The 26,890-nt window shown below is 39.7% G+C and overlaps 1 protein-coding gene across 4 annotated transcripts in view; it reads left to right on the forward strand.

Moving 5' to 3' along the window:
• The window catches only part of Lrrk2 (leucine rich repeat kinase 2), a 143,745-nt gene that overhangs the window by 1,386 nt on the left and 115,469 nt on the right, over positions 1-26,890 (forward strand). For all 4 annotated transcript variants that reach the window (XM_008829672.2, XM_029561887.1, XM_017797294.2 and 1 more), the window contains exons 3-12: positions 4,544-4,653; positions 7,896-7,984; positions 10,643-10,777; positions 13,923-14,057; positions 15,769-15,900; positions 19,917-20,036; positions 20,605-20,747; positions 20,860-20,939; positions 22,668-22,774; positions 26,255-26,384. In XM_008829672.2, the coding sequence (XP_008827894.2) occupies positions 4,544-4,653; positions 7,896-7,984; positions 10,643-10,777; positions 13,923-14,057; positions 15,769-15,900; positions 19,917-20,036; positions 20,605-20,747; positions 20,860-20,939; positions 22,668-22,774; positions 26,255-26,384 (1,181 nt within the window). The remainder of the gene's footprint in view (positions 1-4,543; positions 4,654-7,895; positions 7,985-10,642; positions 10,778-13,922; positions 14,058-15,768; positions 15,901-19,916; positions 20,037-20,604; positions 20,748-20,859; positions 20,940-22,667; positions 22,775-26,254; positions 26,385-26,890) is intronic.

A 26,890-nucleotide genomic window follows, 5' to 3' on the forward strand; every position in this document is an offset into this window, starting at 1 on the left:
AGAATGATTTAGAGTCAAGACAAACACATTACCAAAGGTGATACCATCCTTTGGAGTGTTTTGTGATTTGAGGAATTGAAATCAGTTTTGTCATCAGCTAAGTCATGTAGGGGATGAGGACTGGGCCTGAACTCTGTGGGGTGCAGTGAGAAAGTTCCTATTGTTTATCCTAGGGGCTAGACAGGTGAAAGCCTTATCTCCTCTTAAGTTGGTGTCTTCATTCTCAGCGTTTAACTCTATCTAGCCTGATGGAACCTTGTATCTAGCTGCCTCCTCCCCCTTCCCCTCCCCCACCCCTTTTCTCTAGGGTTCTCATTAAGTAGCCCTGAATGGTGCAGAATTTGCCTTCTTCCTCCCTCTGGCTCCCCAGTGCTAGGCATGTAGATGTATGCCACCATACGCGACTCTAGTTTCTTTCATAAGCACATAGTTATATCTGCAATATTTTTATTTTCCTGTGAAGTATTTTCCATTTGACTATTGATTTTTAGGTTACTGTCAGACAGCATCAGGAGAAAGATACCATTCTTTATAGTATTCAAAGTTTGAGCTTTGCCCATGGAACCTGAGTCATTTTTAAGGTGCTTGCTGCTGTCCACCCACTTCATCTTTCTCAGCTGTTTCTATTCAGAAGTGTCCAATTCTGTCTGCCTCCACTGTCAAGCTCGTTTCTTGACAGAGTTGCCTCTGCTTGGCACCACTGAGGAAAAATGGCCCCGGGGTACACTTTGGTGTACAGAGCCCAGAAGTTGTGGCAGATTTGAGAACCCAAGGGACCCTGGAACACAGCATTACTAACATTTGCCCACCCCCGTCCTTTGTGCTGAGGGTCATAATCTCAGACTTTGCATATTGCTAACCAGTTATTTTACTACTGGACCATATCCTCAAACCCTCTCCTCCCCCCCCCCCCACTTTTCCTCTTCCTCCTCCTCATTTTCTTCTTCCTTTTCGTCATGCTGGTGCTGGGAATTAAACTCAGGGCTTTGTATGTGCTAGACAAGCACTCTACCATTGTACCATATACTCAGCCCAGACATCCTAATTCTGCATTTTAGAAATTGCTCAAATGTGGGCACACTGGTCTGTAATGGTCCTAGAGGGGACCAGAGGCAAAGAAGGTTGGAAAGGAAGGTCGTTGGTGTGGTAATTTAGTTTGAATAGAATTATTGCTTTCAATATTGCGTGTGTGTCTGCGTGCTCAGGCAAAGGGCTTTATGTAGATTACATTAGTTCATTCTCACTGGAGTTCTACCATCTTTTCAGAAAGCTTACTGATTCCATACCTTCATAGTGCTTTAGTAAGAGGACATAGCCCCTGGAGGAGCTCGTAAGGGAGCCAGGACTCAGGTCTACTGGTGTCTTCCAGATTTCCGTCAGCTAGCTGCTGAATTTGTGGGATTTTGCATAAGCAAGCAAAGTCCCATGGTTTGGCACCAATACTACGGCTGTGTCAGTGCAAAGGCCTGGCCGTTAGTGTTGGTCTTACCAAAGGGATGTGGAAAATGATGTCCTGTCTACAGAGATTTTGATGCTCTACTTAAAAGCAGTTTTTTTCTTTTAAATTTCTTCATGTAATTGGTTGAGTTTGCATAGATATCTTTAATGTTTTGTGCATCTGATTAGCTGGAAGGCCAAATGGGAACTCTTGATGGATATAAGGAGTTAGGGTGAGCCATTCCTCAGAAATATATGTTAAGGTTCATTGTTATTTAGCAGGATATTCCAAACTCTGCCTTTTTATTTGCATGGTCTTTTTTTTATCTTGTCAATACTTTTGTGTAATGCCGATTGTAGGGAGAAAGCCTGTCCTGTTCTTTTCGCTTCATGCCAGTCGTTTTCTCTTTATCCGAGTAATTTCAACCTGTGGAAATGGAGAATGAAATAATGAAAGTGGCTTACATACTCTTTAACCTCCCGACGCTTATCTATTTGAATTAATGAGATGCTTAAATTTATAGAACAATTAGGGCTGGAGAGATGGCTCAGCGGTTAAGAACACTGACTGCTCTTGCAGAGGACTCAGGTTCAATTCCCAGCACTCACATGGCGGCTATGAACCGTCCTTAACTCCAGTTCCAGGGGAATCCGAAGCCCTCTTCTGACCTCCGTGGCATTGCACAACATGGGTGCACTCACATACACGCAGGCAATACACTCATACACATAAAATAAAAATAGCACCTACATTGCAGCTAACAACCATCTATAATTCCAGTTACAGGGAAATCTGATGCCCTCTTCTGACCTCCAGGGGCATTGCACAACACTGGTACACTTACATATATGCAGGCAATACACTCGTACACATAAAATAAATAAAAATAATAAATAAAATATTTTAAAAATCGAGAACAATTAACAGAGAAAAACTGCCAATTTAATTGCATCACAACTGCTCAGAGTAAGGACGTTCTTTGAAAGATAAGCTCCTAGTTGAAGGGTTAATGCACCAGTAGTTATCTCCTGCCTTATTGCAGATTTTACTAAGTCTTAGATGCTCCATGCACTGACTGCAGGCTCAGCTGCCTGAATCTTTCTGCAGAGCAGTGATTGACGCTGTAGCTTTAGCAACCCGAACAAAGCAGGTTTTCCCCTTGAGGCAGACTTTCGGGTACAGATGTGAGTTTAGCATCCTGCAGAATGTTTCCTCACTAGAAGTTCTTCACAGTGCTGCTTTCCGGAATGCCTGGGGGAAAAGTCTCCATGTAGTTTCTTAAAGCTGAAAATTAGTTGGTTTCTATGACGATTGGGTTGCCAACGTCTGTTCTATTTATGTGGGGGAGGCTGTCCTACTTAAATAGAGGTAAAAGTCAGTTAGAGAATGCTGTTTTTTAAAATATTATATTTATTATTTTTATTTTATGTGCATGAATGTATTGCCTGCATGTAGGCAAGTGCGCCCGTGTCGTGCAATGCCCAGGGAAGACAGAAGAGGCTGTCGGGAGCCCCTGAACTGGAGTTATGAACAGTTGTAAGCTGCCATGTGGGTGCTGGGTTTAAACCCAGGTCTTCTGCAGTGTTCTTAACCTCTGAGCCATCTCTCCAGCCCCTGAGAATGCTGTTTTTAAAAGCAATCTGAGATTATTTAAAGGGAGATACTGGCAAAGTAAAGTAATTCATGCTTAATCTGAAAACGATGCAGTAAAGAGATCTTGGCGTGAGCATTGTTGTTACGGCTCACACATTTTGTCCTTGTGGGGTGTCTCTTATTAGCACCTGCAGTCACTCAGGTGTGTGCCACTGCTCCTCATCAAATGCATAGATATTTCCTGCCTTGTCTTTCCGCAAGCTGGCGGCTCAGAATGTGGCTGGAGTCTTAGCGCCCCCACACTCTGCCTTTCTTCCAGTAATTCTCTCAGGATGAGCCTTCCTTCCAGGGCTCGTATTACTTTGGTATTTATCACAAATCATGCTCAGGCACTGTTTCATTAGCTGTAGATGCTACACATACATTTTGTGTTTTCTTTCCTAACCTTATCAAGTGTATCTTTGATGCCCTAGAAAGACTTGAAGATGCTTCAGAGTTATAGAGGAACAGGGAGCTGGAAGAGTGAGTTACTCTCTAGGTCAAAATCTAGACCTGTTTTTTTTTTTTTTTTCCTCAGAGGTAAACAACAATTTATTGAGGCTGGCAATGTGTATAATAGACTGAGCAAAAGTATTAAAAATGCATCAATAAGCTTATATTTCCTGTGGAAATGTGAGAGTCCCCAGGCATTTGTGGTCACTAGACCATATCAATTTGTAATCATTGATGGGAATGTAACGGAACCACTAGGAATTCTGCCCCCTCTATTACAGAGTGCGTTGTCTTTCCAGAAACAGGTGCAGGTCCAGTCATGGCACAATGGCATTACATTTGCCACTATTGCCAGAGGAGTAGTTGTTTTCTGACAGGATGCCCTTTGCCACTAAAATCCTCAGCATCCCTAATTCTTCATTACAAGTCATGTCATTTTTTTTTCTATAATTAAAATTCTGAATTCTTAAAAAATTCTGTCAGGTAGTTAGTTCTTTAAAAAGTACTAAGATGTGAGTATGGTACTTCATAATTTTAGTATGTCCTCTAAAACTGGTTTTTAGTTTTTTTCATGTAGATCAGAAATTCCATAATATCTTTGAGTTCCCTTTGGGTATGTATGACTTTTGAAGTAATGTGCAGTAATATGTCTAAGTATATGTTTTGCTTTCATTTCTCAACAAGTATTTTCCTAACTTAAAGTAAATATTTAAAAATAATATGAGCACTGTCCCACTAAGGACAAAAAGATTCATGTTTGGCTATGTAGATTAGCAGCTTTGAAACATGTGAAAATGGAGCTGGGGATGTAGTTCAGTGAGTCCACATGGAGCACAGGGTTTGGGACTCAGCACCATGTAAAGTGGTATGGTGTCACGTGCTTGAAATCCCAGGGTTTGGGGTAGAGGAAGTAGGGTCAGAAGCTCAAGGTCATCTTAAACTACAAAGTAAGTTCAAGGCCAGCCTGGGATACATGAGAACCTACTAAAAAAAGTGAATATTTGCTTTTCTTGCTTTTAGGTGGGTTGGTCACTTCTATGCAAATTAATAGAAGTCTGTCCAGGGACAATGCAAAGCTTAATGGGACCCCAGGATGTTGGAAATGATTGGGAAGTTCTTGGTGTCCACCAGTAAGTATGACAGACATGTGAATAAATCGCATTGAAAAAATATATGATAACCCTTGTAATTCAAAACCATTCTGGCAAAATCCTTCAGATCCAACTTTTCCTTAAATCAATGATTTACATTTCTAGAGATCTTTAAATGTAGATGTTTGAGTTAGAAAATTAAAATTGATGGTAAAATGGCAGGTGAGATTATTTTAGTAATATAATTCTACAATTATATAAGTGGTTAAGTTGTAGATTATTGAGTATTACTTAGAACAAACCAGGAAGAGCATTCTACTATTAATAGTAGAACTGATATAATCCATTACTCCTTAAAAATGGGAGCTAACAAGTTAGTTCTATGAGTACTAATTTAAAAAAGCTGTGCCTTACTGTCTTTAAGTAGAGCATTTACATGTATTCAAGCATGTTTCAGTAAATTTAAACTATGGCTTTCAAGAAGAAGAAGAAGAGGAGGGGGGGAGGAGGAGGAGGAAGAATCAACACTGCTGTAGTTAATTTTGATTATTTCTTTACCAGCCATGTTTTGCAGTATTCATCATTATGACTTTAAAGACCACTTTCTTAGCCATAATTAGATAAGGATTTTCTAAAGAAAAAAATGTATTTCTAGGAAAATAATTTTTTTCCAAAGGATTTATTTATATTTATTTATGTGTATGTGGGCAAGCCTGTATAAATGTGCATGCAGGAGCCTGCAGAGGCCAGAAGAGGGTATTGGATCCTTTGGAACTAGAATTCCAGGTGATTGTGAGCCACCAGGAAAATCCTTTCTTTTAAACTTAGTTTCTCGACATTTAGAAAAGTATCTTTTGTTATAAAGTTCTCTCTGTACCAAGAGTCACTTTACTACCAAGAAACAATATGAAGATATTCTGCTTCCTGTGGTAATTTGCTTGAGAAAAATATTTACGAAAAACTAAATTTTATACTGTCAATTTTAGTGTCAATTATAGATGTAAATTTAGATGGATTAGATTAGAGCTATGCTCTTTCTTAGCTGAGTGTTTTAGATATATGAAAACCAGGACCTGAGTACAGACCTTCATGCAGTTAATGATTTTGTTATGCCCTCTCAAACTTAGTGCTTACATACGTTTCCATTTTTAATAAATATGTGTTGCTGGTCTTTAGTTTCCACCATCTCAGGGGTATGTTTAAGAAAGCATCATTTTCAAACCAGTTTTTGAAAATCTATGAGTCAGTTCTGTAGCATTTACGGGGGAATTTCCCAATGTGTACTTATAAATGATAATTATAACTTTAATTTTCCTTTGGTTTGTTTAAGAATTTCCAAGACTCCCCAAAGTTTAGTTAATCAACAATCTCAGAGCATGCTGAAAAAACTAGTCTAGTCATATTCTGGAACAAACCAGCTGCTGCAGGTAAATGATGGAGCTGTTCCTACTGGAAGCACCATGCATATATTCATGAATATTGCTAACCCACTAGGTTCATTTCTTAGCATTCCATTTGTGCTCTGTGCTCCTGCTGTAAGTCAGAAGAACTATGCCTTTGACCAAGGTAGACATGCCGCTCTTTACAGTAGAGCGTTCTGGGAAAGAAATTATTGCAAAACATTTCCCCATTGCCAACCTTTTCTTGTCAAAGATTTACTAATACCAAAGAAGAACTCTCTTCTGTAGTGGTAATGTGAGGAGTAGTGAGAAGCCAGAGTGGTCAGGAGGGCAGGTGATGGGAAGTCAAAAGCTCATCACCTTGCCCCTGGAGGTCAGATGACAAGTTTCTTGAATCTGGAAGAGGCTGTGGATGGCATCAACTCTGTCTTCTGCCAATGTTTTAAAGCTAATAACACCAGGCGGGAAAAGGCTGAAGATTTCATTTTGGAACTGACAACATGGAGATTAAAATCCAGTGAATTTGAGATCTGCTACTATTGATAGATGAGGTCCGTTATCTAGTGTCGAATATTACTTTCTCCTTCAAGCTTAGCAATCAATAATTTCAATATTGAAATGGACCCTTAAGGTGTACCTATAGAGTAACACCTTTATTTGATCTTCTTGTATGTTAATGGATTAACATATTTGAAATATAATTTATAAATCTGTATCATATGACCAGGGTATCACCTCTGGATGTGGACAATTACTGTGGTGTTTTGTATCTGGAGCTAGGTAAAAACAGTTAATAACTAAATGGATATGTTTAGAGGAATGTAGGCAGGACTTGTAACTTTTCCATTGAGACTTAGGATAATATTTTCTTCTGAAGTCTATTTTTCTCAGTGTTGTGACTCAATCCAAAGGTCTTTCTACACTAGGCTAGTGTTCTACCACTGAGCCACACCCCGAGACCAAGTGTTTTGTTTTCCCTTTTGTTTTCCTTTAACTGCACTGAGATACGATTGGCAATTGGAAATTGCATGATTTGGTGTATGAAACTTGACAGTTTGGAATACTAATCATGTAAAGCATTTGTCGCATTAAGCAATCATCATTTCTTGTTATTTCATTTATTTATTTATTTATTTATTTATTTATTTGTGCTGGATAGCAAACCTGGGACCTTGGGCATGCTAGGCAAGCACTCTGCCACTGAGCTACACCCCAAGCCTGCCTGTTAATTTTATAACTCTGGTTCACATTTATATGAATTAAAAAAAACCACATGAGCTTTGCTAAGGAGAGAATAATATAATAAAAATATAGGTGAGTGAAAAACAGTATCTAAATGATGTTTTATAGAATCTCTGAGTCTACATTTTCATTTTAAAAAATCACATTTAAGCCAGGTGTAGTGATGCACACCTTTGATCCCAGCACTCAGGAGGCAGAGGCAGGTGGATCTCTGTGAGACTGAAGCCAGCCTGGTCTACATAGCAAGTTCTAGGCCAGCTGGGGCTACAGGGAGACTCTAATCAAAAGAAAAATTACATTTAGCTTGGCATGGTGGTGTATTCCTTCAACCCAGCACCCAGGAGACAGAGGCAGGTAAATCTTTGTGAGTTCAAGGCCAGTCTGATCTACATAGAGAATTCCAGGACAGTTACATAGTGAGACCCTGTCTAAAAAACTTACATTAAATAGTGTTGGGGAGCACGCTTGCCGTGGCACACATCCGGATGAAAGAATACAACTTTTGGGAGTTCTCTTACCATCTTGTGGGTCCTGTGATCAAACTCAGGTTGTCAGGCTTGGTAGCAAGCGCTTTACCCCCTGGGCTATCTCCCTGGCCCTATGACCTCTCATTTTATATGATTTTGTTTTTAACTTCAGACTGATTCTTAAAATGCTAACTGTTCATCATGCCAATGTAAACCTGTCAACAGTTGGACTGAAGGCCCTAGATCTCCTCCTAAATTCAGGTAAGTGCTAACTAAAAGAGTTCAACATTTATAGTTTGCTAGGATCACCATGTAAACTAAATAGCAGCGCTTTCCTAAACTTCCTTGTGTTTCTGTCATCTCTGTTCGTTCTGTTTGGCTAGTTGTCTCTCAAATCACACCTAGCACCTTGGTTTTAAACAATGTGGTGTGTATTATTTTTGTACCTCTATTTCTAGTGCCAGCATGGCTTACAAAATCTGCTCCGTATTTTACATTCCCACTAGCCTGGCGACCACTGACATGTTTGTTATTGCTACATCTTTCTCTGTATATCCCTTTCATGTGCCTTTCATATACATGTACTTTTCATGTACCTTTCTATAATATGTGCTTGAGGAAGCGTATAGCATCCCTTCTTGAGTGCTTGCTGGATGCTGGCTTCACATGTAAAATACTTTTAAATCTTACTTCACCTAGATAGGCATTTTCCTTATCTTTCTGGATGAGAAACACTAACGCACAGGCAGATGGCCTTAGTCACCAAGTGTTCACATCAGGGTCTGATGCCACACCTCAGATTCTTTGCCTAGAGGATAATACAGGATTCCTGAGATGGTGTAATAGTTGTGGTCATTGCTGTGCTGGTGTTAGGTTCAAGAAGACCTCATCTTGAATGACTGGGAGTTTTGCTCAATGTAGGGGAGGGTATTTAGGGTCAAGAGAAGTTTGCTGGGATGCTGGACAGGTGAGTGGGAGATGGCAGTGTCCTCATTGGTCCTATAATGAAGACCCTCAGGAGGAAGAAGAAAGAGGGAGGACCAGAGTAAGAAAGATGCCACAGGCCAGCTGTGAAGAGCCTTGCATGTTCCTGCAGCCTTTTATTAAAGTGTTTGAACGTCATGTACCAATTGGTTTTAACCATGATTTATCAGCTGAACCATCGTCATTGGGAACCAACATTTTTTTCTTGGTTTAATTTCATTGGTCAATGGCTACAAAGATCACGGCTTATCTTTTTGAAAATACTCCTCCTCCCAACTCTGGAATACCTATAAGTCAGCAGCATGCAGACAGCTAGGAAAATCAACAAGTGTTCTGAAAAGATTAATTTAGTTCTGTGTATCACTCAGAACTTTTAGCCCTTAAGAATTTTTAAATTGGTTTTAAAGTTCATTTTATGTACTTTATGAGTATGGCTTGTGAATCAATTTTATTGTCTGGCTATGAATTAGTAGATTTGATTGTTACTGGGCACTTACTCTTTTCCTGGCTGCTGGGGAATCTAAGCCAGGCTAGGCACATAGAAGTCCTTAATTCTGTACTATCTTACAGTATAAGTTTCCACAGTGGTGGAAATATCCTGTGTGTTGCCCAGTATTACTGCTGGTAGCTATACATAACTGTTGAACATTTGACATAGGAAAAACTGAACTTTTAATTTAATTAAGTTTGAGTTTAAATAAACTATGTTTAGATGGTTTAAAACATATGTGGCTAGAAAATTGGATGTCCAGGAAGCTAGGCTAAAACATTGACAGTAATAGTGATGTTTGGTGAAAAAAGAACTATAATAGAGGTATAAAGAAAGACCAGAGAGGAGAGAGCAATTGCATCATTTGTGGGTGTTACAAACTTGTGCAGGGCTGCCTGAAGTTGTTTTAATATAATTTTATTTTTTGAGACTGGATTGCACTCCATAGTGCAGACTGGCCTTGAGCTGTCCATGTGGCCCAGGTTGGTTTGGAACTCAGTCTTCCTGTCTCAGTCCCTCCACCCCCAAGTTCTAGGATTATATACCACCACACTTGACTGACTGCTTAGCTTTTAGTCTAGCTCTGACTCTTATTAGCTGCTGGGTATTGGGCTTCTCTGTCTCAGTTTTCTGATCTCTAAAGTGAGGTTGGAACATTTTTTCATGAGGTTGTAGTAATGATTGTGTTATAAGGAAGCAATTCAACCAGTGATTGATACATTTATGTTACAAAAGTGTTTACTACTGGGCTAGGAGCTTAATTCAGTGATAAAGCATGTATTTAGTATGAATGAGGTTCTGGGTTTAATCTTCAGTCACACACACACACACACACACACACACACACACACACACACACACAGCAAAAACCCATGTATTTACCACCACCATCTCTCTTCCACGATGGCTACTCCTGTTGACAGGATGGGCTATTTGTGCTACATCCTGCCTTATGGCAGGAATGTGTTGTTCATTGAAAGGGCAGTTAGTGCAAGTCTAAGTGGGAACTAGAGGAAAAACGGGGTAGCATATCTGGAATTGAATCTGGTGTGGAAGGATGTGGGGCTCAGGTCAGTGTAGTGAAGAATCTTCTTTGTTGTACTAGGGCATTGGAGAAGGCCATAGAAGATTCAACAAGGGATTTCCAGGATCACAATTATGTTTTAGAAATACAAAGCAGGGTGTGAATTATAAAGTCCTAGACAGGATAGGCATGGTGGGGGTCGTATTCAAAGACAGTTTTGGAGACACTTAAGAGTCAAGACTTGAAGGACCTGGTAATGAGATGATTCATTGGTTAGACCAACTTGATATGGTTAACATTTGGGAAAACTGTGTGGTCTATCAGAAATAAAGGACAAGTGTATGTAGCCTTCATGTAGAAATGAATAGATAGTCTGCTAAAGCAACTGCTGATTTAGGCTGTATTATTCTCTTCAAATTAGGCAAAATCACTTTGCTGATCCTGGATGAAGAGTGTGATATCTTCTTGTTAATTTTTGATGCCATGCACACGTATTCAACCAATGATGAAGTTCAGAAACTTGGATGCAAAGCTTTACATGTGCTGTTTGAGAGAGGTATTTGAAGTGCAAATTCTTTATTTTGGAGGGCCATATATAATTCTAGATAGAGAAAATGCTCTATATGGGAAAAACACACTGTAATTGATAAGGTAAAAAGGTACCTGAAACCATACTATTTACAAATAAGTGAGACCTATCTTTTGAGGATAAACAGGGGGGTTATTTGTTTCTTTGGTAGGAATTTCAGTGTCAGGTTATAAATCATCTGAGCACAGTAGACTTTCTTCCATTGTTGAACAAGGCATAAAGTTCACTCTGCATACCAGATTATATGGGTGTTAAGAAGAAAAAATGAAACTGTGACGTTAAGCACAGGTCGAAACTGGGTCATGGCTCTGAGTCTTGGCAGAGTTCTGGATTTGCTAAAGGCTCTGTTTAAGAACCTGTAGATAACAAGCCTTCCTTGAGGGAAAAAGATTGATAGGTGTTTCATAGCATGGCCCAAAATCTGATAGCAGATTATCATGTAGATTTTGAGCTGGTTGGAATCTTTGTTCAGTTCTTCCATTGGCTTGATGAAGTAACTGGCCAGAGACCTGAGCTGCTAGCCCGAGGATAACAGCTGGTTAGCACACAGTGGCCAGGACTGGTTTTGGGAGAGTCCTTGTTTCATCACTGTGAAAACACAAGGAAAGGTTGGGTAGGGATGATTCATGAAGGACTGCTTGTCAATAGCAGGTTAATTTATTTCTCTAGTTTCTGGCAGCCCCAGAAATGGGACAGCACACCTGATACTGTTTAATTCCTGTCTTATTCAACAGCTTGTAGGTAGTTATACATTTAAGAGAAACAATGGATTAGAAAATGGATAAATGAATAAACAGGAAGTGATATTAAGTTTGCTATGTATTTAAGGCTCTGTAGTTTTGCAAAGGGGTAGGCTAGAATTTGATGCTTTGCTTCCTACCTGGTTAAAGGCAAGATATGCCTCATTGGTTGCAAAGTTTCTTACATATAAGTAAAACTGTTACACAGAAGCAGCTTCTGATAGAAGACATGGAAAGCTCCTCTCATGGGTTCCCTGGATGAGGTAATAAAGTTTACACACTTCCTCAGGGGTACAGGTTCCAGGAGCCAGAGCAGCATTAACCTGGAACTGAGCTCTTTGATGGTCAGTCTTGGTGGAGATGAATTCGAAGCGAATGAGTAGAGACCAAACTTCACGTCTTTCAGCCTCTGTTACATGTTGCACTTAAGCTTCTGATAAGAATTGCTGGATAGGGGGCTGGAGAGATGGCTCAGTGCTTAAGAACACTGACTGTTCTTGCAGAAGACCGGGCTTCGAATCCCAGAACCCACATGGCAGCTAATAACTGTCTGTAACTCTCATTCCAGGGGATCTGATGACCTCCTCTGTCCTCCCTGGGCATTGCATAACATGGGTGCACTTACATACATGCAGATAGAACATGAGTGCACTGTCAATAAAACTGATAAATGAGTTCCAGGACAGCTGGGGTTACAGAGAGACCCTGTCTCAAAAAGACCAAAAAGAAAAAAAAAATTCTTTGTTTGGGCCAGGTGTGGTGGTTCACGCTTTTAATCCCAGCACTTCGGGGGCAGAGGCAGGTGGATCTCTGTTGAGTTCAAGGCAGACTGATCTACATAGGGAGTTCTAGACCAGCTGAAGCTACAGGGAGACCCTGTCTCAAACCGACAAATAAACAAAAATACTACTGCTAATAAATAAAATTTAAAAACTAGACTTGCTGGATAACATTTGAGGTTCTGTTGTTTTTGGTGCCTATGTTCTTCTGTGCTGCTGTTTGGCATAGATCAGGGAAGGGAACCTTTTTTTTTTCTTTGGTCTTTTTGAGAGAGGGTCTTCCTATGGTCCCAGCTGGCCAGGAACTCAGAGATCTACCTGCCTCTGCCTCCTGGGTGCTGGGATCAAAGGGGTGCGCCACCACGCCAGGAGAGATCAGGGAATGTCAAACAAGAGAATCTTAATCCAAACATCATACTTAGAATATATTTGTAAATGCAAGTAGAAAACAATTTCTGATTTTTCCAGAAATATCAAGTTCCCTCAGAGAGTAATAAAGCTAATTTTCAAAATTTAAGAAGATATTGTGGAAACTGTGCCATAAAATGGAAACGTTCCATGGCATCTCTCATTAATCAAGATAATTTCACATTGAATGGACGCACTGAAAACAATCAAGGCTGATCACAAAGAGAACTACAGTGTCAGCACCATTCTCAAAACTAGGGCCCAGAATTTTTAAAGGTTTCTGGGGTTCTCACTTAATAAAATATCTCCAAATGAAACTCACCTATTTCACCAAAATTCTCTAATTATGGAAATAAATGAAAAAAGTTTTTCAAGACAGAGTCTTGCTGGGTAACCCTGGTTGGCTTGAACCTTGCAGACAGGCTGGCCTGGAATTTACTGAAGTCTGCCTCCCCAGGGCTGGGATTAAAGGGGCATAGCACCACCCCTGGCTTAAGTGACAATTTTTAGTCTCTGATGAAGAGCCATTAAAACAAAGTACTTCAAAGTCTGGCCATTTGCTTCAATTCACAATTTTTGAAATGATGCTTTGAACTGAGCTTTGCTTTAAAAATCTACCATTAGCTGGGCGTGGTGGCGCACGCCTTTAATGTCAGCACTTTGGGAGGCAGAGGCAGGCGGATGTCTGTGAGTTCAAGGCCAGCCTGGTGGTCTATACAGTGAGTTCCAGGACAGCTGGGGCTACAGGGAGACGCTGTCTCAAAAAGACCAAAAAAAAAAAAAAAAAAAAAAAAAAAAAAAAAAAATCTACCATTAATCCCTGAGTTTTAAGTATCAAAAATAAATTCATTTTTTAATAGATCAGACTCATAGAATGTCTCTTAGAAAAGTCCCTTTATTTTACTGGTTAGTTTGCTCTAGACCCTCACAAAAAAAAATTATAGTTTTGTTTTCCTGGGAATTGTTGTTACTAATGCTTTTTCATTTTCAAAGATGATATAAAGATAACTGTTTTAATGCCAATAGTCTGTTTAAAGTCTAAGGCCTGTTTTTTTGCAAAACACATTTTTGTTTAAGTATATTGTATTTTTGATGTTTCTACAGTTAATGAATATATTTTTCAGGAACTGAATTTTAATGCTATTTTTAAACTCACTCAATATTTTTTTGCCCTTCATATTTTAGTTTCCGAGGAACAACTGATTGAGTTTGTTGAGAACAAAGATTATATGGTATTGCTAAGAGCATTGAACAGTTTCAGGGAGGAAGAGGAAATCGTGTTGCACGTGCTGCACTGCCTACACTCCCTGGCAATTCCGTGTAGGTACCCTGTGTGCGTGGTATGTTTCCTACTCGTGAAACGCTGCAGTGCGTCTCTTTTCTAAATGTAGTTTGAAAATATTTTAATTTTCTAGAGTTCTGTGGATGCTGAACTTATTCATTCCTGTAACTCATTCATATTTATTTGGACTGTACTGCGGCAGGTTCTATGCTCAGTGCTGGGGAGGCAATGGTGGAAAATATCCCAAGGCAATAGCAAGTAAGGCGAGATCCCTCAGAGGAGGCCTCGGTGCCAGAGTGGAGTGTGCAGGGGGGCGTGGGCAGCTGCTGCTCCAGCTCGTAGGCTGAGCTCAAGGCCTGACTGGGCCTCAGAGGGAGTTCAAGGCCACCCTGGGCAACTCAGCAAGAATGGGTCTCAAAATTTAAAAATAAAAAAGTACTGAAGATACAGCTGAGAGGCAGAGTGCTTGCCTACTATGTACTTTTTATGTATGTCATATGTTACTTATAACATGCATATATGGTTTCAGGTACAACAGCCTATAGATGTGAGAGTTCACTGTAGCAGGGTCAGAAACAAATGCTCTTAGGGAAAAATGTCTTTCTTTAGGATGTTTAAGAAGCAGCATTTTCTTATCTGTAGGAAGTGGATGAGGCTGAATAAGAATATTGGAGAATGGTCTTTACAGTGCTCTGAGTCACATTGCCAACAGACAGAATATATTCTTCCTTATACTTTTCTTGGGTTTTGTTCATTCATTATTCATTTATTTGGGGCTCGTTGCCTTTGAAGCTCATTGTTTTCTTCCCACGTATGACATAACTCCAGTTAAAATGTGTCGATTCATAATGCAAAGGTCAAAGCATGTAGCAGCTTAACAGCAAGGAAATCCAGAAATTTCCACACAGATTCGACAGTAAAGACTTTCACAGTCTGTTTCCTTTCATTATTGCAAGTTTGACAAGTATTTTAGTGTTTTAAAATGCAATTCAAACATTAAAATATATTTTTTGGAGAACAGTTGTTTAGTTTTAGCTACGCTGAAAAAGATCTTTTCAGACAGATGTTTTTCTCTTTTTTAGTCAATAGTCAGCATGACATTTGGAAATGTAAAGTTCTCCCCACATGGGTTCACAGCTTGGTTTTCCTTCGGGGATCTCTCGTTCCTGCTGATGTCTGGACCTGGTTGTCATGATATTCCTCTGTGATGTTCCCTTTTCCCTCCCTCTCTTTGCTTTGGAGCCTCCAGGAAGAACAGGATTTCTGCCTCCTCTCTGTACTGGCTGTTCCTTTGGGATGGAAGCAATAGACCCAAGCCTATTTTAACAGTTCCATTATGTGATGTGATCTTGATTTTTCTTGGGTGAAGAAAAGACGCAACAGAAGAGCCTCATCATGGCCTTGTCAGGAAGTAGCCTTCCGAGTTCATTTATTCAAAACTTATGGCTGTTTTTAGACTTCTACAAAACCCCAAATTTTTACTTTCCTTTTCTTACAATTTTAAGCCAAGGAACTGGATTAAAATAATTTCCCTTCAGTGCCAAAGATGGTCCTGCATCTTGATGTATTAACAATGAATGGCATAGAATTTTTGTAGCTATTTGATAGAATGTGATTTTTGCACCTGGAACCTCAGTCACTATGCTCTGTGCATTTGCCATTCATGTGACGCACATTTGCATGCATGTTTGATAAATAAGGAGAAACTTAATTACGTTTTTGGTAATTATGACTTTTTCTTTAACATAGGCAACAACGTTGAAGTCCTCATGAGTGGCAATGTCAGGTGTTACAACATTGTAGTAGAAGCCATGAAAACCTTCCCTAGCAGTGAAAAAATTCAACATGTGAGCTGCTGCCTGCTCCACAGGCTCACATTAGGTGAGTTATTATTTTTAGCCTCTTATCGCAATCTATATAAGTATATACAGCTACTTGGAATCTATATTGGTAAGTAGCATATTGCATATATTGAATGGAAATATTGTAAAGTAGCAAATGGTTATGCCATGCTTAGCTGGAATTTAAAAAGGAGTGAAAAAATAGGCTCATGGAATGAATGAGAGTCTGAATTTTAGCTTTTGAGGTGACCTCTAGGAATACTTTATTGTTAGGGCTGTACTTGGAATACAAAAGAGTGAGTGTAATTTACATTAAAATATGAAGCAGAAAGCAGACACACCTCTCACCATCCAACTTACGAACTGAAACATTACCAGGGGTACAAAGAATTTTACGTCCTCTAAAAGTTAAAACATGTTACTGACATATGATGAGTCTGTACTGCTTCTAACTATATATGCCAAGGATCAAACCAGCTCCCTGTAGAGGGCCCGCTTACCCGTGCTTGTGGCACTAGTCATGGAGGCCACAGTATGGATCAGTGCAGGAGCCCATCAGTGGACGTTGATAAAGAAAATGTGGCACTCGATGGAGTTTCTCCCTGTTCTGGTTTTCTCTATAAAAGCTAATACTCCCCAGAATGTGATTTGTTTTAATCTTTTGCTTTTTGATTTTACTTTCATGGCATTTGCAAGTTTCCCTAAGCAAAACTGGTGATGTGTGATTGGTTGGTTGCTTCTTATTTTTTTTTTTTCACCAAAATAAGATCATAGCACATGAGATCTTCTTCAATTTGAGAAAAATTCACCATGTTTATGTAAATATTGGGCCTGGAGAGATGGCTCAGAGCTTCTGAACACTGGTTGTTCTTGCAGAAGACCCGGCTTCGAATCCCAGCACCCACATGACAGCTAACAACTGTCTATAACTCCAGTTCCAGGGGATCCGACAGCCTCTCTGCAGGCATTGCGCAGCACAGGTGCACTTAACATACATGCAGGCAATCCGTGCATACACATAAGATAAAATAAAAAAATAAATAAAATTAAAACAAAAAGTGTAAATATTTTGGCCCGTGGTTGCAGATAGTATCTTATTTGTTGCATACCACAGTTATTGATCTGTTCTCTTCGTTTGCACTTGGCTTGCGTTGTGTGTTCCAACCCATCTGTGTCGCTTTGAAAGAAAAAGGGCGATTTTTTAAAAGTATTTCTTTGTGAAGTACACAATTATGTTTTATGTATTTTCCTTAGGGAATAGATATCTTTTAAAAATTGATTCATGGGTTGAAATTATGTTTAAGTGGTCAGCTGTACAGATTGAAAAGTGCTCTCTGATTTATGGTCTATTCTTCCATCCTCCTTAAGTTGACTTTTGTGATATATTCAAATTGAATAATTGATCGCTTTGTGTGGGTTTAAGAAATCTCTCCTTTCTCTAAGGTAATAAGCATATTTACCCCCATTTTTTTTTTCAGTTTAAAGAACTAATTACTATCCCAGCACAGTTTAGCCTAGTGGTGTGACTTGCTGACTATGTATATACATACATATATATATGTAAGTTTTGCTTTTCTGTTTCATTGGTCAGTTTGATTTCTTTGGATCAGTATTTTATGGTTTAAATTACTATTGTTCTGTAAGATCTGATATAGGGAACACTGGTAGCCAAGTGCCCACACCTTCTTCTGATATCTTATATCTCAGCTTTCATTGGTTCATTATTATTCTGTACACATTTTAGAATGGACTTGTTTCATTTAAAAATGGGATGGAATTATTACAGAAACTGCACAAAATACATAAATCAGTTCATGAAGAACTGCCATCTCCATACACATTGCTTCTGCACAGGTCCTACATATTTTTTAGGTAGCTTATTTTGTTACTGTTGTAAATGACAGTTGTTTTGAAATTATATTTTCGAACTCTGTCTGTGTGAAGAAATAAAAAAGACTACTGATTTTGTCTGTCTTTCTAACTTTTTTATTTCCTCTGACAACTTGTTTGGAAATACATGCAGATTATATAAGTTAATGGTTTGTGAACAACAGCTGAGTTCATCCCTTTTACTCATTATGTTTGTTGTTCTGTTACCTGTCTTCTTGGGGGACCCAGAATTGTTAGCACAATGCTAAAGTATGGCAACAATTATCTCTATCTTTGCCTTGTTCTTGATTTTAAAGATGAAAGTTCTAATAGTCTTTCAGCCCAAATAACGCTTGTTGCAAGATATTTATGGTGTTAAAATGTAGCTTCCTTTTATGACATCTTTTACCAAGCTAAAATTTTTTACTGTATTTATATTTTTACATGGGATCTCTCTCTCTCTCTCTCTCTCTCTCTCTCTCTCTCTCTCTCTCTCCTCCCCCCCCCCTTTTGGAGACAGCGTCTCCCTGCAGCCTCAGCTGGTCTGGAACTAGTTATGCAGTCCAAACTGGCCTGGATCTCCCAGAGATCCATCAGCCTCTCCTTCTCTGGTGCTGGGATTAAAGGCGTGTGCCACCACGCCCAGCTGTGTGGGCTTTCTTTTAAAGAAAAATAGATCACTGTTGAGCACTGAATTTTATTAAATACCAAACAAAAGATATGAAGATTTTCTCCTTTTCTTTTGATATTGTGGAACTAAGTCTACATATTTTCTAATACTAAGCCAACTTTTGTTCCTGGGACAAATTTAACTTGGTTGTTTATTTAATTTTTAAGATATATTTATAAAATTGTTTTTATTGTCAGATCTGTCAGGTAACTTGGTTGTCTTTTGTTTGATTTTGTTTTTTTCTTTCATCCCCTTATTTATTTAAGAGATGCTTTATTTGTTTAGTTATTAATACAGGTGTTTTGAATTCTGAATCTGGAAATCTAACCTCTCTTAGGACAGGTCCGTCCTGGAGACTGATTTGCTGGTATTTTTGTGAGTTTCTCTTTGGTTCAGCTCAAGATCTGAGCATTCTGAAACCCTAAATTTCAGGTTCCTTTCCAGAGACATTTACCAGGAGCCAGAGCAAAGGAGTGCTGGGGGCATGTCGTTATGTCATGACCCATTTTATGTGGGAAACATGGACTGAGCCCCCAGCTGTGGAGAGAGTGGCGACCACTGTAGAGGAGACGCCAGGCTTTCCCACATGCTATGCATGCTTGCTCAGCCTGTCTTTCAACTCCCTGTTAAACTCTTTGCCTCGACCCATCTGTCAGCCCATCTAAAAGATACATATCTTGGAGATTTTCTTAGTGTTCTCATTAGCAGAATAAGGCATTTAAAAGCAAGTTTCTAGTAAATAACAAAGCAGTTCTAACTATTGGAAATCGATTTTGATGACATTCCTCCTAAAGAATTGCCAGCAATATTTTGGGCCAAATTAGGATTCTTATAATATGCTTTTAGCTTTTCATCATTTCAACTTTGAGAAAGATCTTCATTCATCCGTTTGCAGAACCTTAACTTTATAATTGTGTTATAGCAAGTCATGATTAGATACCCTATACAATTTGGAAATTGGTTTAACTTTAGAATTCCTCAATAGATTCAGTTTAAATGACTGTCTGAAAATGGAATTATATTTTATATGCAGCGCTTCAGTTGATTTCTTTCCTTAATAACCATTTCTTTAATTTTATTATAGGATTAATCTATAAGATAGACTTACGGAAGCATGTTTGCATACTGCTTTCATGGTTTCCAAAGTAGATTCATTTCCGAAAGATAGATTTACTGGGGCTGGAGAGATGACCCAGCAGTTAAGAGCACTGACTGCTCTTACAGAGGACCTGGTTCAGTTCCCAGCACCCACCCACATGGCGGCTAACAACCATCTGTAATTCCAGTTCCAGAGGATCCAACACCCTCTTCTGACATCCATTGGCATGCATGACATGGGTGCACTTGCACACATGCAGGCAATGCACTCGTACACATAAAATAAAAACAGTAAGATAGTTTTTGACTACCTAAAATATTTTTTAAAGATAGATTTACTGATTTAAATGTTTTTACATAATTAAACACAATTCAAGTTCCATGAATGATAATTTAGCCAATTTCCTCCTTAACTTTAGGTAATTTTTTCAACATCCTGGTGTTAAATGAGGTGCATGATTTTGTGGTGAAAGCTGTGCGGCAATATCCAGAGAACCCGTCACTACAAATATCCGGGCTGAGCTGCCTAGCGCTCCTCAGTAAGTCACTTTACTAAGAAGGAAACACTTCCCTCTTGTTTAAGTGCTGGCTATGGAATCCCAGGCCTCCTTCCTAGCTTCCCAGCTCTGTCACTGAGCTCATCTTTAGTCCTAAAGAAGGAATTCTTACAGGTGCCTTTAATGCTGAATGCTAATGTTAACAAGATCTCATGTCCTGAAGGCAGCTTTGAATGCCTCCTCTGTCCTAGTAAATTCATCTCCCAGGGAGACTCCTCTCCTGGCACAAGTGTGGGCATCCCCTTTCACACGGATGCCATGGGCCAGCCGCTCACTTTAGATGATCACACTCTAGTCTGCTGGGCTGTGGGTACCCTCTTTCTCACTCTATTCTTCATGTGTGGGATGGCAGAATTATGAGGTGTGTAAGATATTAAAGATCGCTTTATGATTAACCAAGGCAGTTAGTCCAGAGCAACTCATTCTATGGAGACCATTTCCAACTTTGCACTTAGACTGGGTCATTCAATCTGTCAATAAATTACATGCATATAAAAGACAAATAAACATACACACATATGTATAAATATGTATGTTTTAATTTTTCAAGCTGAGACCATTTTTTTAAACCAAGACTTGGAGGAAAGGAATGAAAATCAGGATCACAGTGATGAAGAGGAAGAGGAGAAGCTGTTCTGGCTGGAAGCGTGCTACAGAGCCCTCACCCAGCATCGCAAGAACAAGCACGTGCAGGTTGGACTCAAACCCTGCCCACGAGTCAAAATGAGCCTTTCCCACACTGCTTCAAAATCAGCTTTTCTAATCATTTGTATTTTGGTGTTTTTCTTTTTCCTTCCTGATCTAGGAGGCTGCATGCTGGGCGCTGAATAATCTCCTTATGTACCAGAACGGTTTACACAGGAAGATTGGAGACGAAGATGGCCAGTCAGTAATTTGTTTGATACTATAGAAAATTTCACTTCTTTTTCATCAACGAATGTAAACTTTCTCAAGTAGGCATCTTAGACTTGCTCCACAGTAGTAGAGGGTACTATTGCTGCTTAGTAGTAGAGGGTATATAGTCCATGCTGGGGTCACAGGCCTGTTCTTCCATGCCTGGCTGGGTGTGCAGCATTTTGACTTCATTGTCTTCCTAAGCAGACAAAGTGGTGTGTTTAAGTTTCTGTGGAGGGATTTGGAATAAGAATTATTCAGTAATTTGTGACTCATGGAGAACAATCCTGGCTGATCAAGTAGAAACACATGTTAGTTCATCTCACTGAAAGCACTCACAGGGCCACGTGGGACTCCCCTGTGCCATCAGCTAACAGGTTGTGTCTGCTTAGAAGCCTCCTCTGGCAGGTCCCTCTTGGTGTGGCAGTATCAACCTGTCTTTTCTTGAGAGGTGGATCCCATAATGACCTACTGCAGATTCTCCTTAATTAAGCATTTCCAAAACAGATTCTCCTTAATCAAGCATTTCTTCTGGGGCTGGAGAGGTGGCCCAGCAGTTAAGAACACTAGCTGCTTTTGCAGAAGACCCAGGTTAGAATCCTGACACTCACATGACGGCTAACAGCCGTCCAGTTCCAGGGGATCTGACGCCCTCCTCTGTTCTCTGCAGGCACTGCATGACATGGGTGCGCTAATACACATAGAGGCAATTCACTCATACATATAAACTTTTTAAAAACTTAAAAAGTAAATGCCTCTGTTTAAAAAAAATATATTAACTATCTGAAAACTATTGTTAAACCAGCATCCAAATAATTCTCAAGCAAGTAGTCTTTTCCAGGAGCTGAGGGTAAGACAGATTCAGACTGCAACTTAAAATTTTTCATTCACAACACACTCAATATTCACAGGAGACCTTTCCAATAGATATATTATTTGGAGGAAAACACCGTTTATTTTCGACACCTCTAAAATCCACTCTGCTTGTGACAGTGACTTAGTCCCCCTTTCTAATTCTGTTTTCCTCCTTCACTCATTTGTTTTGTATTCTTCTTCTTATACTTCGTTCTTTTAAAATACTGCTTTCTGCCTTATTTATAGTTCCCTTTTCAGTTCCTTCCTGTCTTTATGATTGATGCTCCCTTTACTATATCTTTTGATTATTTTCTTTCTGATTGAAAACTATATGCATTCGTAAGGCATTCATAAACCATGGTTTGCTTTAATAGCCTGCAGCATTCCCTCAGCATACTTTGTGAAGTTTCATTAACTTGCAGTAAAATGTGGTCCCACAACACGAATGAAAATTTTGGAAGTGATCAGTACATACATTTACATTGTGCCTACTCTGAGCAGCATTAGGGAATCCTGTACGATTTGACCCATCCCACCTGGGATGTAACTCATCTCTGTTCTATGTGTTCATGCGTGTGGTTCCCACCACAGTAGCTCATGGCTGTGTGGACTCTTTAAATGTCTATGGAGCCATGTTTCCTCTCTACTGCCTAGTTGCTTCTGAAGAAACAGAGAAATGTTAGCATTTGATATATTTGAGTCTAACTTTTAAATAGAAAGTTGTTTAACCTATACATTGCTGTTGTGAGGGGGGGGGGAGCAGCCTACGATTCTGTTTACACACACGCACCTGTTAGAATTCATAGGCAGAGAACTGGAGGAAGCATTACCAATCCCACTGAGACTGTGGTTGACTTTTTGAAGGCTCCCAGTGCACAGGGAAGTGATGCTGTCTATGCTGATGCACTCCTCGTCCAAAGACGTCTTCCAAGCATCCGCCAATGCACTATCCATACTCTTGGAACAAAATGGTAAGGGGGTTACTATGGTTTTAATGTAGACAAACAGTTTTGTGGTATGTTTTCTTATAAAAACTATATATTCAAGTATATAGATACATCTAGCTGAAATGGGTATGTGGGTGCATAAGAGATAAGAAATAAAATAAACATTTAAATGTTTTTCTGAACTCCTATATACACACTCACTATGATGCAGAATTTTGCAGAATTTGGAAAATATTATATCCATTTACGACTACATTTTGTGTTTCTTTTTTAGTAGCTGTGTTGTTTCCCAGTGTATGACGGTAGCCTGTTTTTGTGACCCAGCCTCTGTCAGTACATACTTTCAGTTTTTTGTCCACTGGGAGATTTTTGGAACCTGTAACAAAGGGATTGCTTTTTCCTCCTATTTTCCTCTAGATGTTTATTCCTGTTATCTTCTTAAGGGATCTTTTAGAAGTGTGACTGGATGGTGAGATATCCCTTGTTTTTAAATCTGCTAAATTGTCCAGTATCAAATTTTTATACTATCATTTTTCTGGGAAATGATATTTTACATGTGATCCTTGTGACCATGATAGCTTCATGTAATTAAGAAGAGAAATGCTTCATGTACCTTTGGAAGCACCCCTGAGGTGTAATGTCCTGGTTGTACTTGAGATCCCTGGCCCTGTAAACAGGAAATACAGCCTGGAAGCCCTGAGGGGAAAACTCACCCTAAGACAACAGGACTTGGCAGCTCTCATAGGACATTTTTAGAGGGAGAAAAATAGAAAAAACCTGAAAGATTAATCTGAGATGCACAGTGTAAGCACCAGCTTTTCATAGAGAAGCCAGGAAGAAAGGAAGGCATGAACTGTCCACAGGCTGCTCTGTGGTATTATGTGGACTGTCAAGTGTAAACGACTTCACCTCCCTGCCCTCCTTTCCCACCCATCTCTCTGGTGACTCTTTAATCCAATGCATTATTTACATTTACGAACTTCTCAAAGAACAAATTTTTTTAAAAAATTAATTTGGGCCAGGCATGGTGACACACACTTTTAATCCCAGTACTTGGGAAGCAGAGGCATGAGTATCTCTGTGAGTTCGAGGCCAGCGTGGTCTACATAGTGAGTTCCAGGCTAGCTTGGGCTACAGGGAGACCCTGTCTCAAAAGTAAAACCAAAACCATTAACAATAACAACAACAAAACAAACAAACAAAAAACAACGAAAAAAAGAATTTGGCACATTTCTATAAAGGCTTGGAGTGGTCTGGCCTGGAGACACAGACTGGGCTGCTCCCAGAGACAAGTCAGCAGGGGGTCTCCTGTAGTTCCCTGTGTAGCAAATAGGCCTGGGCAGGATCACTGTGCAGGCACTGTGCCCTGGGCAGCTGCTCAGAGGAGACGAAGCTCGCTGCCCGGGAGCAGCGACATGGTGGGCTGCAACTCCTAGCCACTTAGGAATATGTGGAGGATGTGACGTGTGAGGTTGCTAAGAAAATATTAAGCAGGGAAGGAGGATCTGATGTTAGGAGCCAGAGGAAGTACAATTTGAATGGGCAGTCCATAAGGAAGGTAACAAGTGGGTTATTGCCTTATAGGAGCTGCATCTTGTTATTTGGCTTTAACAGTTTTCTGCTCAATAGAGTGGGTAAGGACAATATGATCACAAAGGTAAAGGAGGCAACATGTAAACTCTGAAGTGACTTCATAGTAAATGTCCTCCCAGATCGAGTTTTCCATTTTGAGTCACACACTGCACTGCTGTGGGGGTAGTGGTTCTTAAAGTGTGCTCACAGGGCCTGCAATATTGCAGAGAAACTTGAAAAATGTAAATTCTAGGGCTGCACACAGATCAACCAAACATAAGCTCTGGAGCCCATACCCAACAATCTGCATCTGAACAAGCCTTCCAGGGACTGTGATATATACTGATGTTTGAGAACTGCTGGCCTAGAGGGGTGCTTAACTATTTATTTATATTTATTTCATGTGTATAAGCATTCTGCCTCCAAGTGTGTAAGTGTACCATGTGTGTGGCATACCAGTGGAAGCCAGAATGGTCTATCAGATCCATTGGAACTGGAATTGCAGATGATCATTAGCCCCATGTGGGTGCTGGGAACTGAACCTGGGTCCTCTGCAAGAGCAGCCAGTGCTCTTAACCACTGAAACATCTCTCTAGCCCCTGGGGGGCTTATCTTTTAAAGTATCTCCTTGGTTAAGATGCAGCCACTTCAGAGGAGTATGGCAGCTCATATCATATCCTGATGTGCAGTGTTCTGGATACTTCCAGAAGGTCTGACTTTTTAGGTTTTGGTTTTATTTTTATTTTAGAACGTGTTTATTTTTATGTTTTGTCTTCTTTTTTCTTCTTGAGATTGACAACACACAGACACAGACACACACACACACAGACACACACACACACACACACACACATTTTTTGTTTTGTTTTTTGAGATAGGATCTCACTGTATAGCCCAGGCTGTCCTCAAATTCTTTTTGACTGTAAGCCTGTGCCAGCTCTCTAGCCCTGTCCTCAAATTCTTGATCCTTCTCCCTCAGCCCCCCAAGTGGTAGGATTACAGGATTGCACCATGCCTGGCTGACAGCACTTTTTAAAACTAGAACTCAAGTTAAAACTTCATAAGTTTCCTTTTGAAAAAAATATGGTCTGGAATGTTGGAATTGGTATTTATGTGAAGACTTCAAGACAGTTATTGCAAGAAAAGCTCAAGGCAGTGATTTTGTATTTAGTGAAGATTTACTGCAAAGAAGAAAATCATTACATAGTCATTATTTCTGGGGTATAGTGTTTTTTCTAGACATAGTGTAAATCCAGGTCTCAAGAATATCTGTGTGTTCATTAAGCTTGGGACTTATTTTGTGAAAATCATCAGTATGATCAGTGATGTCTGCCACTGTGCACTTGATGGCATCTGTGAAAACAACATGTGCAATCCACTGTGGGAGATATGTAGCTCAGAGTAGCCCTGACTAGCCCAAGAGCCCCACAGCCCAGACCTTGATCCTCATTGGAGAGGACAGGACAGCTGGGGCCTCCATACACTATAGTTCCTGACCATTCAGTGGTGTCTAGCACACTTGGTGGTGAACTTAGACCTATAAGTCTGGTTATTTTGTGAAGCTGTTTCGAATATTAGAAGGACATTGACTTTTCCTTCTAATTCTGAAGAGCGTTATTTAAGTACCTTTTTTTTTCTTCAAAACTCTCCTTTCTTGTGAACTAGGATATGGATATTACATTAATATCAGTCGACACTCTAAATAAAAATGCTAAAATGGAACTGTTAACAAAGAATAAGTATGGAAAAGAGAGTGACATATATTTGCAAGAAATAGCTATTAATGATCTTTAAGCTTCTAAAGAAATCTAAGTTCTAAGTGCTCTTGCATGTTTCACTGGGAATATGAACTGTCGTAGCATCTCACATTTCACTGAAAAATCTTGAAAATGTGCTTTAATTTCTATATGTACTCATAAAAATTCCTTGTAGTTAATTTCAGGAAAATCCTGCTGTCAAAAGGCATATACCTGAATGTCTTGGAGCTGATGCAGAAACACGGGAATTCTCCTGAGGTGGCGGAGAGTGGCTGTAGAATGCTGAGTCATTTGTTTGAAGGAAGGTACTGCACGTTTATGAGCTGACTCAGAAATGGGGTCTTGAACCAGGCAGGGTACTAGTCTAAGTATGTCTAAGAAGGGGAAGATGAACTGACATCTGAAGACAGAACCTGTTTGGCATGTCAGTGCTTTTATCAGCTTACTTGATCCAGTCATTAAAGGAATGGCAGGTACCACAAAACCATGGTGAACGTTAACTTTTGTGCTTCATGTTCGGTGCTGTTTTGAAAAAAAATGATTGTGCAGCAAAACTTACAACAGCTTTTCAAATCCTCGTATAAACATGAAATACAGAAAACTATAAAAAACATGCATTTTGTCATTGTTGCTTTTCAGAGCTAATATATTATCGAGTGCTATCCTTCCGTTTGAATTAACTTTGGCGTCTTCTCATCTAGTGAAGCTTTTTGCATTTTTGCCACACCAAGTTCACGGCCAGCCACCGTAAGACTGTGCAACTGGTCGGTGACTTAACAGAGACCAGATCTCATTATCTGTGGCAGAAATA

This window comes from Nannospalax galili, unplaced genomic scaffold (genome assembly GCF_000622305.1).
Source record: "Nannospalax galili isolate Female #2095 unplaced genomic scaffold, S.galili_v1.0 scaffold454, whole genome shotgun sequence".
In the NCBI taxonomy this organism is placed as follows: domain Eukaryota; kingdom Metazoa; phylum Chordata; class Mammalia; order Rodentia; family Spalacidae; genus Nannospalax; species Nannospalax galili.